This window comes from Ostrea edulis, chromosome 8 (assembly GCF_947568905.1).
Source record: "Ostrea edulis chromosome 8, xbOstEdul1.1, whole genome shotgun sequence".
Classification (NCBI taxonomy): Eukaryota; Metazoa; Mollusca; class Bivalvia; order Ostreida; family Ostreidae; genus Ostrea; species Ostrea edulis.
In genome coordinates this window covers 49,966,543-49,978,554 of record NC_079171.1, presented here as the reverse complement: position 1 = coordinate 49,978,554, position 12,012 = coordinate 49,966,543, and the positions used below count along the sequence as shown (strand labels likewise).

At 34.0% G+C, this 12,012-nt stretch overlaps 1 protein-coding gene across 2 annotated transcripts in view; it reads left to right on the top strand.

The window, feature by feature from the left end:
* The window catches only part of LOC130049159 (transient receptor potential cation channel subfamily M member 2-like), an 80,663-nt gene extending 71,300 nt beyond the window's left edge, over window positions 1-9,363 (top strand). For both annotated transcript variants that reach the window (XM_056146368.1, XM_056146369.1), the window contains exons 20-24: window positions 363-623; window positions 1,034-1,226; window positions 2,213-2,372; window positions 4,554-4,705; window positions 7,372-9,363. In XM_056146368.1, the coding sequence (XP_056002343.1) occupies window positions 363-623; window positions 1,034-1,226; window positions 2,213-2,372; window positions 4,554-4,705; window positions 7,372-7,484 (879 nt within the window). In that variant the 3' untranslated portion in view covers window positions 7,485-9,363. The remainder of the gene's footprint in view (window positions 1-362; window positions 624-1,033; window positions 1,227-2,212; window positions 2,373-4,553; window positions 4,706-7,371) is intronic.
* Window positions 9,364-12,012: the final 2,649 nt, after the last annotated feature.

Sequence of the window (12,012 nt, the reverse complement as noted above, 5' to 3'; positions counted from 1 at the left end):
ATAATCTACTTGTGCGCAAAAAAACCCAATACATTCGTTGCATGACATTCGAATAATAGACTGAAACCTTGATATTATATTCGAAGTGTCAGTATGCTAAGTATTTGTAAACATTGTCCTGTTGAATTTGAAATACATTTATTACTGGGAACGAGGGGGGGTGAACAACCATTTAATTTGAAAATTAAAAAAAAATGCGTCACATGTATCAGATGACGTCACCTAACATTGATATGAGGATCACGATTTGTCACTGGGCAGGTGCATGAATGCAACAATCCTCAAACCCAGTCTAGGGGCGAAAAAATTTAATTGCTAGTTTAATTTCATTATGATTTCTTTTATTGTTTTCTATGCAACAGGGTGGTTTAGAATTGAAATCCGACCGTGGTTTATCATCTAGGATAAAGCGGCATTTCTACAACTTTTGGAACATTGTCGATTCTATTTCCTATCTTCTGCTCATCGCTGCATTGGTTGTGCGTCATTTCCACCCCTCAACAAAGTTCACTGTAGCCAGAAGGATGTTTTCTTTATCTCTGTTGGCCATGTATCTGCGTTTTCTGGAAGCTTTCCTCATCCACAGACATATGGGGCCAACTCTTATAATGATAAAAGAAATGGTAATGTTGTCAGAGATATATTATTTCTGCAGAACGTGATAAAATATTTAGAGGTTTAACATTTCTACACTTTCTTAGTAGTATTATCCACAGTAATGTAACAAAAGTAATGATTGGTTGATGAATTGTATCTTGTATTGTTTAACGTCCCTCCCGAGAAGTTTTCACTCATATGGACACGTTACCAATACCTATGAAGGTCTTTGGCCTATAATTAGCAGTGATGGTTCTTTAGTGTGTCACACCTACTGTGACACGGGATATCCGTCATCTCCGAGGACGTGTGTGTTCTGTACTCTGACTTTTTATCATTAATTTGTGAAAATGGGTAATTTCTATTCCTCATTTTCGTTATCGATTTTTTTAAAGAAAAAAGGCACATAATTTACCAAACACCGGGTTTTTTTTAGTTGAAGGATTTGCTGAGATTCTTGGTTTTGGTAGTATTTGTTGTGGTAGGAGTAGGGATGTATTATCATGCCAACCTGTGGCCGGATCATCAGAGAATTTGGGGTGGAGATTGGACTGAATGGAGGATCTGGAAAATTATTTATTACCCTTACTGGCAACTTTATGGAGATGCTTACAATGATTTTCTGGAAGGTAACATTTACTTCCCTTGTTTTGTATAATAGGTTACTTACGTATTGGCATCTCCCTATAAATGTACCTAGGCGTACGACACACGCTATAGTAGCATGGCGGTGTTGTTTATTTCATGAGCGCTAGAAACACTTTCGATTACGATGACAAAATGAGGGTAATGAATAGTGAATCATCTCACAAATTCCATCAAGAATGCAAAATAACACAGTTACCTGGACACACCCGAGAAAGAGTTCCAGTGCCTGAGAGGAGTAAGCATTCCCTGTTGATTGGCCACACCCGCCAGTGGCCCTCTAATTGATCATGTAAATGGGGTAATCCATAGTTGAACTCATTATGTTAAGAAAGGCCTAACAATAGTTTTGAAACTCGTCAGAAGCGTGCGATGTAATGACAGTTTTTTTTAATGAAATCTTTATAAGACCATATAAATTTGGTGAAGTTGGCATCAAACGAGTTTGTTAAAAACCCCTTTAGCATGAACTTATTTGTCAGTAGTATGTGTTGTAATAGAAATTTATCATACGCATCGAATCAACTGAGATACATAAATACCATATACAGGTGATGATATGCTATATAGATATGGGAAGTTAACGATAAGGAAGCTTTAGTTAAATTACTAATATCATTCTTTTAAAAAATATTTAAGTAGGAGACTGGTGTTTTCTTTCGAGTCCAGTGGGATATATCGATACAATATATGAATAAAAATGAATTTTGAAGTTAATACATCGTCGACATATGTAAATGTTCATCTGTTTTCTCCTCAGACAGAAACCCAGTATTGATTGATTGTATTTTGCTTAACGTCTTGCTCGAGAATTTTTCACTCACAGAAGTCCAATAGAAGATATGTTATGCAAATAAGTGTATTTTTCGTATACTAGATACATTCATTGTGCGAGGCAAATCCATTGAACGTTTCTTTTACAATATTGTGTTTAAGAAAGTAAATTAGTGAGAATATATCATATATTTAGGAAAGGATCTATCAGACTGTTCAAATGTGACATCAATATGGCAGAATGATCCTTCCATAGACCGTTGTCCTCAAGAAGATTGGACAGTATCAGCCATTTCTGCAGTTTACATGTTGTTTTCAAATCTCCTACTGGTCAACCTCGTTATTGCCATGTTCAGGTAATTTTATTTCCTACCATGAAATTGTTGGGGAACGCAGTGGTACCCCTTTCCGTCCGTCAGTCTGTCACCTTAACATTCCGTCAATTTACCCGCTTATTTTCCTTTGTCTGTATATAATGACCTAATATTTGGTATACGACGTTATGCTTTTATATTGATAACTTGCAGACAAAGAGTTATATGTTAATTGACGTATTTTCCTTAGTCATTGAGAATCAATAACTATCCATTGCATTCTTAACATTTACTCTGGTGTTCTATTTGGTGACTACCGCATTTTTAGTGTGAGGCTTTAGAATAGTAACTTTAAAACATGGTTTTACTTTCCTATATATCAACCATATTTCACCAGAGTTATCGCACATGGACGCATTTCCACACACATTTAAGAACAAATATTCTTATTGTGTGTTTACAGCGTATATACATTAGGTATAGTTGAGACTTCCCGAGAAAATTCACAGTGATTCACAGAAATATAACTCAGTGCTTCACATTATATGGCATCGCATTATCAAAATGGACAACACGACGAACAAATCTAAAGTTCTATAGAGAGGAGAATGTCATACATGTACATTTCCCTTTTTCTGAGTTGATTTGTACATTAATAAATATACTTGTCAAATGCTTCTCAAATAATACTACATTTTTAAAATTATTTTTCTTTGGCATTATAACGAATTGAATTAAACAAAAGTACAAATATTGAGTTTTCCTTGTGTTTGCATCAAATCCTTAGACTCTCAAGCTTCTTTCTACAGGTCAGCAAGGGCATTCGTGTCATATTGATTCAGTATCTACAATTTGATCCAATATACATCACTACAAGTTCATATATCCTATAAACTGAGGTACAATATGCACCATCGCTCATAATCTTTACGTATTGTTCCATTTTACATTTAGAAATAGGTCCGTCTTCGTGAAATTTCCAAAAGTATTGCATACTTAGTCATTGTAATATGTTTCCAAGTGTACAAAGTAGTTTTGCTTTAAAAACACAATATACGTTATATACCTATACGATATTTCATGATTTGTGGTTCGATATTATCACTACCCAACGAGTTGTGTGTGTTGTGTGTAATGATTCACATAAAAATCACGACAAAGCGTGTAGCTGTGAAGGCAACCATCTTAGTTTTATTAATCAAAATATTGCAATTAAAATATTAAAGGTGCATTTTGAAGTTCGTTATGACAGAAAATATGTGAAGGCTATGCGTATTTCGCTTCCCTTAGATATCGACTTTGAAGTCGCTCGGACTCTGATATATAGAGAAAATACAGGAAATTCCATTGTTTAAGCCTAAACAAGATAAGTCTTCAAATATCAGAAAATGCAATAATTTTTATTTTTATTTTTTGAAAAGTTCTTCTACATATATATTTACTCTTGCATGCAAAGGTGTCGCTAATAATAAATGCGACTCAAAAAAATATACAAGCAAGTGACAAATCGCGATCTGCATGTCAATGTGACTGACGTCATCTGATATAAATATGACGTATGGTATTGTTTGCTTAGTTGAAAGGTGGATCAAAATATGAAGCAATCCCGTTTTCCCTTTCCCCTATGCAATGCGAAATGTATTTCAAAATGGCTACAGTAATGTTTAGTAGGTAAATCATTAATTCGAATTTCATATCTTTGTTTTTTTTTAAATCTATTATTCGACAATCATATAAAGAAATATGTTCTACAATAGGCATGCGTACATGTAGATACTTGACAATGAGAACCAAAACGTGTATTAAACCGAAGTACAATGTATTTTCTTGCACAAGTTGACTTTATATTCTATAGAAGGTCCAAAACAGTGTAAATATAGAGAGGAAAAATAATTCCATCAGCTTGTTGTCAACGGGATTTGTCCCATACCACAGAAGGTTATACAAAATAAACCCGAGTTCCTCAATTCGAATTAGACCAACCAGAGACTAGAATACAATGATAATGAATATATATATATATATATATATATATATATATATATATATATATATAAATACAAGTAAAATCTCCCAATCTAAGGCGTTTGACCCCAGTCTGATTTTTACATGTAACTGTACTTGAAAGCATATTCATAGTTTGATAATCAACATGTAGGATTTCTATTCTCCCGGGGACTTTAATGATTCTATACATAATGGACACTTCTGTTGTATATTTAGTTACACGTTCGAGCGAGTACAAGAAAACTCAGAGAAACTGTGGCGGTTTCAGAGATACACCGTCATCAATGACTACAGATGGAGGATCCCTTCCCCAATCAATCTTCTATTGCTCCCATATCGTTTGTATGAAATCATAAAGAAATGTCACGGTAAGGAATGCTATATCACGTGAAATTAGTTATTCTCTCTCTCTCTCTCTCTCTCTCTCTCTCTCTCTCTCTCTCTCTCTCTCTCTCTCTCTCTCTCTCTTTCATATATATATATATATATATATATATATATATATATATATATATATATATAAAGTCAAAAAAATAAAATCCAATGCTCAAACTTTTATCTATAGCGCTTTCGCCCTGCGGGCTCGTCAGTAGATTTTTAAACAATGTAAACAAGTTCCATTATGACGTCATCCTCGTGACGTTATGTGGGCAACGTTAGACATAATACAGTCATGATTGTGACGTCAGAACATTATACAATGTTAATGTTAGGCACTTTTAAAAATACAGACATATTTTAAACAGTTCCGTCTATAGGTTTTAAGCGCCTCTAAATCCCTATACATTAAAGGATACATTCTATGTAAAATATACATGTTCAATAACGTGAAGTAAAAATATTAACAGTTTAGTTTCGGCTTAAACAGTTTTATGAAATAGTTTTCCTTGGCTTTGCGTAATTGTTCATTTTCCTGTTTTACTTTGTAAAATGGGAAAATATAAAAACTGCCTCCCCCGCACGAATCAAAATGTCCGTTACATGGTGTGTTTCTTATTGTAGGATCTCTGATCTGTTGTTTATGTACACGAACACGGTCAGCCAATTTGGTTCCTGTTTGTCCTATATAGTTTTCTCCACATGTAGGGCACGTCATACAATAAAATAGAGTTTTAGATTTATACGTCATAGTTGAATTTACTTTGAAGTTCATTCCGTTTTTGAAAGTTATGGAGTGGCCGGTTTGTATAAATTGGCAAGTACCGCATCGTGGATCCTCGCATTTGAAGACTGCTGGTTTTTCGGGGTTTGATGTAAATTTGGTTCTAGTGAGAATGTTTTTCAAATTTGGTGGTTGACGTCTGCTGAGGAGTATATCCGTGGGCTGAATGAGGTCATTTAATGTTTCTGATTATTGAAGAATAGGGAATAACTGCTTTGCTGTTTTGAATATGTTGTGATTTCTCGGGTTGTGTGTAAGAACGAAAGGAATTTTGTTGTTGGTTTCTTCATGTTGTTTAGTAGTTCGCAATTCTGTGATGGGAGTTTCTTTAGCCTTTTGTATAGCTGTTTCAATTAATTTTGGTGGGTATTTCTGTCTGCATAAAAATGTCTTAAGTTCAGATAATCTTGTATTTCTGCGATCCTCATTTATTACTATTGTGCAAATTCTCCGGGCCAAGTTAAAAGGGATGTTTCGTTTGGTGTGAGATGGATGGCATGAGTTAAACATCAAATATTGATGGGAATCTGTATTCTTGTAGTAGAGATCTGTTATGATTTTCACCCCGTCCTTTACAATCAGGATGTCTTAAAATGGTAATTCATTTTCGTTAATTTCCATTGTAAATCGTATGTTATTGTGTAGGTGATTCAGCATGTTGTGGAAGAGTTGTAGATCTTGTAAAGATTTGGTCCAACAAATAAAGCAATCATCCAAATAACGTTTCCAGTTATTCTCAATATACAGGCCAAATTCTTCTCCAAAAGCTGAGTTGCATTCTGTAAATAGGTCTGGCCTGCACATTGAATGATCCCTGGCGCCTTAGCGGATTGTCAAAACCTGCCAAAATTGACAAATTTTCAAATATTTTCTTTTAAGTAGCGTGCAGGTGACCGATGAGGCCTGTGGGCCTCTTCTTGGATGTTAAGATCAATCGATCGGCATTTATCGTTCGTATATGTGTACCCTATTTCCAGTAAATTACTTCCGGTTTTGTAATGTTCCAAGATTAATCTTTCTCTATTTACTCTCTAGTTTTCCTATTCTTTTATTTTCGGTATATGGAGTTAGTAGGTATACCTTTAGGTCCGGAAACAAACCATGTGGTTTTTCTATTCTTCATAATGTTGTCGTGTTCATGGCGACGGATGTGACCGGTCGTTAGGGGATGCTAACTACTCCTAGGCACCTGATTCCACCATATCCATGGTGTATCTTTGTCCAACTCATTATTTTGTATCCCTTATAGGAGTTATAGTAGATTGATCAATGTTCGTTATTTTCACCTTTCATCAAAAGCAAACCACAAAGTCCATTAGTTGAATATATTCTTACCAGCTTGTTTTGCCAGTGATATCAAATAACATCACACCAAGCAAAACGGATATACACTCCCTGTCCGTACAATGTACAATAGTCCGACTATTTCATCCAAATTAGTATACTTCCAGTAAAACGAAAATGAAATGTGGTAGCAACCATTTTCATGTAATTACCTGTATCGGATGCGGTGAGAATTACATCGACAAAACAGGAGACATCTTCAAATATGTATCGTATGCTGCTAAACGTTATATAGTTTTATATTTTTAACTGTTTCACTGTTCACCGACAGAACCTAAATATCAATATACCCATGTAAGTGCACACATTAGAAATTGCAGCAAAACATCGATCCGATCTTTACCATTTTACTGATTTATAAATTTTACAAAAGTGAAACCAATGAAAACATCTGTTTACAATACAAAATCTTACCTAAATACAGACTTCAATATTGATATCCACTTCTCCCCGTAGTTATGTGGAATAATTATCATATCTGTTTTGAATGCTAGCTGAATAACAATATGCACTTATTTTCTATTGCAGGGTCTTGCTGCTCAAATAAAACTGGACCCTTGAATGATTCGGAGAAAGCCAAGTTTGATTACAGGGTTGAATTTCAGAAAATCATAGCTTTCAGGATATATAACAAGATGTAGATACTGAAAAGAATGGGTTTTTTCGGAGGACCATTAAAGGAACATTTAAGAAGTATAGGAAATAAGGAAATAAGATCGGCGGTATATCCTACTCTACAGAGGACAATTTCGACTTGGCAATCCAATGTGCCATTTGTTATTTTGGACGAAACGTTGCATACGTTCCTCGACTTGTTGACTCTACTATCGATTTGCAGCAAGATCAGTGTCATGTTTTGTTAGTGTAATGCTTAATCACGAATACGGTGTGATGGTGTTTTTCTAAGTTTTTAGCCATTGTGTGATTTATTCTTTTTTTATTATTCATTTTTATTAATTCTTGTTGCTTTATTTTAATGGCTTGTTTCATTTTTTATGTGTGTATTTCCATTTAGAATAGAAGGAAGTCCACAATCTATTGTCAGATCTTGTTTACCAATCATTGTGTGAAGTCAACATACATGTACATGTATACTACATTTATTTCCTATATAAAGAATGATGAATTATTAGTGGCCGACATGGGATGCTTACTCATCCTAGGTACCTGATTACACCTCTGGTGTGTCCAGGGGTCCATGTTTGCCCAACTATCTATTTTGTATTGCTTATAGGAGTTATGAGATTGATCACTGTTCGTTATCTTCACCTTTCATTGTTTTACGAAAAATACTATGATTGTGTACATATACTTTTATTCTTTCCCGGAATCTTAACATCGTTATCATCATACAAATTGATGCTAATTTTGAGGAATTAACAGCGAGCGTTTTGATAAGTGGTTAGTAAGTAAGTAAGTAATTTTTATTTAAAGTCGGAACTATATACAAGTAAACAATAAACATGAGCTAAGAGCTCTTTAACCTACTATATATCATTAAAAAACCCACAAAGCACTAATGGTATATAATTGCATACATAGACATTAAAACAGAAATTTGAAATAAAATAGGACGCATACATGTATACAGACATCACAAGTTTATGCATATATATACACAGGGACTAGCTATATCAAGATGCGCATGCAGTACTGAAAACAGTTTGTAACACAAACATAAAAATATAGATATATACATAGAATAAATAAATATGCACACCTAAGAGACAGAACGGAGTAAAAATAAAACAGTTAAATTGTACATGTAAGCTTAGAAGCATAGTTAGAAGTTAGATCAAAACTTTAAGATTTAGGCAGGAGAGGCTGGAATTTGCATGAGCTGCATTTACAATTTAATTCCCCACACCAATTTTAAATATAATTTGAGAATAGATTATATGATGTAATATTTTTTGCTTCGCTTGGCAAAGAGTTCCAGAGCTTTGCTGCCTCATATCTGAAAGATTTCATCCCGTACCTGGTTGTTCTAGGTCTTGGTACTTCCACTGTATTTGTATATCTAAAATTGTATGAATGGTTTTTTATAACGACTAGATCTTGTAAAAAAAAAAAAAAGTGGGGACATTTTGTTGATACTTTTAAAAGTTTCTAAAGCTATTGTTCGCATTCTTCTGGTTTTTAGTGAAGGCAATTTAGATTGTTTTAATAGGTTTTCGTAAATACTTTTATAGTCACCATAGATAAACCTCAGAGCTCTTTCCTGAATCTTTTCAAATTTGCGGGTGTTTTGTTCAGTGCAGAAGTGCCATGTCAACGGACAATAACTAAAATTTGACATAATAAATGAATGATATATGGTTAATTTACCTAATTTGCTAAGATGTTTGCCTATTCGTTTAAGGACATTTAATTGCCTTGCTGCCTTTTATATTTTGCGTACCAAAAAAACCGATGATATATGCGCTCATTTAGATATCGATATTTAGATGTGTCGATGACAAGGTGCTTTAATATATATATATATATATATATATATATATATATATATATATATATTGCGTACCAAAATAAAACGATGATATATGCGCTCATAATGTTCAAACAGAGCTGAAATGGAAGAGTTTCCAAGGCTTCCATGCATAGATTTTTAGGCTCGTCCCAATTAAGTATATACACATTAAGTAGTGATAAATGACTTTTATGAATTACCTGACTTTTAACTTACACCAGTTATATACTTCTGAATTTGAAATATGAGTTTACGTCTTGTATATACTAATAAAATATTGTAACATTATTCTTTTGCTTTTTTAGTCTAAGAAGTTACTTTTGGCTGTCATATATTCATGAACAGTCTGGATTTAATTGTGATATCTTGACTTTCTCAGTTTTGATATCCTTTAAAATGAGAATGTTTTAGGTAAATCAACAAATTGGATTTAAGTATAGCATACAGTCCTATATGATGAAAAATCAGAACTGTATGAGGCATCATTTAAACCCTTAAAAAACTGTTTAGCTTTTCAGACACACAAAATGACACATTGATTAAAAACTAGCCTCCGTAGGACACAGCCACTTTACTGTTAAACCAATCTATTAATCAGTTTCAATACATCATCCAATAAACTTCAAACTTATTGTGTCACAACATGCGCTAGAAGTCTACGGAATTCTACGGAAATTCAAATGTGGATTTCAAAAAGAATCTTTAAACATCTTGCTGTAGCCCTCAGCTCGACATTTAGATGTGTCGATGATCAGATGCTTTAATATATATCTTTATATATATCTTTGAACTCGAAATGAAAGACACCTTAAAGTCTTCCACACCTGCTTCGTACTTAGATATGTCAATGATGTTTAGATGTTAACGTCAATACAACCTCGCATTGGGTCAAATGCTGTCTGACGTGTTTCATACCGATTGTTAAGCCGTTCTTGGCACACTGATTTGACTGCGGATAATTCCGTTTACCTGATCAGGATATGGAGCTCACGGCGGGTGTGACCGGTCAACAGGGGATGCTTACTCCTCCTAGGCACCTGATCCCACCTCTGGTGTGTCCAGGGGTCTGTGTTTGCCCAACTATCTATTTTGTATTGCTTGTAGGAGTTATGAGATTGATCACTGTTCGTTATATTCACCTTGCACAAGCTAGCAACTCAACTTTAAAACAAACAGGATGAATTCAGCTTCTCCATTATCAACTTCCCACATTTGCATAGCAATATCTCAATAAATAATGAAATTATTGAATGAGAAATATTGATGAGAATTGTTTTTTGAATTGGCAACTTTTGTAATCTAAGGGTACATCCCTCCATAAAAATAACAGGATATTCCAACGGGACTTTGTTCTTAGCCCACCCAAAGACTCTTCAACAATCTGTCTTTCTTGATAACTACACCATTTCCTCCCAGCTACACACTTTAGTTATAGTTGACTTTAAAGAAAGAAAGAACTTCCAAGATATCATAAGGTAATGCGTACATGTTTCATATATAAATTCAATGAATTTGAATATCTAATTTCAGTTATAACACTATTAATTTACTTAGTACATGTATGTATATACACAATGTAATATTGAATGTCAGTACCAAGTATGGAGTTTCTCAACCCCTTCTCTACCGTACCCGTCAATTTCACCGGTGGCGTGTAATAAAAGGACAACGCAAAAAGAGTGCCTTTAAATCTTTGAAACTCTGGACATAAGATATATGATCTATATATCCGATTTTTGGAAATGTTCTCTATTTTGTAACTCTGTAAAACTCAGTTAAGTAAATAAAGCAATTAAATTAAGACAAGCATTTAAAATGAAAGATGGCTTCGTCTAAATATGACGCAACGCTTTATCGCAAGGCCATTTCCCCCCTCGATACGATTTTTTTTTATTTTCCGTATGAATGCACTATTTTCTATATTTTTGAAAAACATATATTCCCTGCTTTTAGAACATATAAAATTATTTTTAATGCCCGTCAAAGTTTCAAGAAAATAGCAATTTTTTGCACTTGTACGCTTTCTTACGATTTTATTTCTCAATGTTTAAACAGCTCGGCGTTTTACCAATATTCATATATAATAGGGAAAAGTAAATAAACCTGTAAAAGTAGAGGAAACTTTCTTTTGACGGGCCCGTATTCGTGTTATAATTCTTTGTAGTTTTCATATTACGATAAAATGAAATTGGGACATGCTGTGCGGTTTTCTTTAGAATTAGCGACAAAACGTCGTCGCTGAAAGCGATCGACGCGCGTCGCACAATAAATTAGTGAAAACTATTTATATATCCTCTGTTGGTAATATGAATACTTTTTGATACACTAAAACAATATACATATATGTATGAAATAATCAGCCAGATATTCTCTGCGTTTTAAAAAAAGGATAAAACCATTATCGGAATAACAGTTACACCACCTACTTGTAACTCCTAAAGAGAATGTTACATCGGTAGAGTGAATTAAAAAAATAATAAAATACTTCAAATTCAGATATAAACGTTATGTAACATTTGTTCGGAATAGTAATACTTTTTTCTGCCAAACAAAGAAGAAACAAAACCAGTCTGCCTATTTTATATACATGTACGTTTTTCCCGTGACTCGGATCGCGGCCGCGGGGTTTTCTGAAAGTGTGCACGGGCTAGACACGTGTTTCCGTTTCAACGAAAACAACATAGCGAACGCTTGTAATG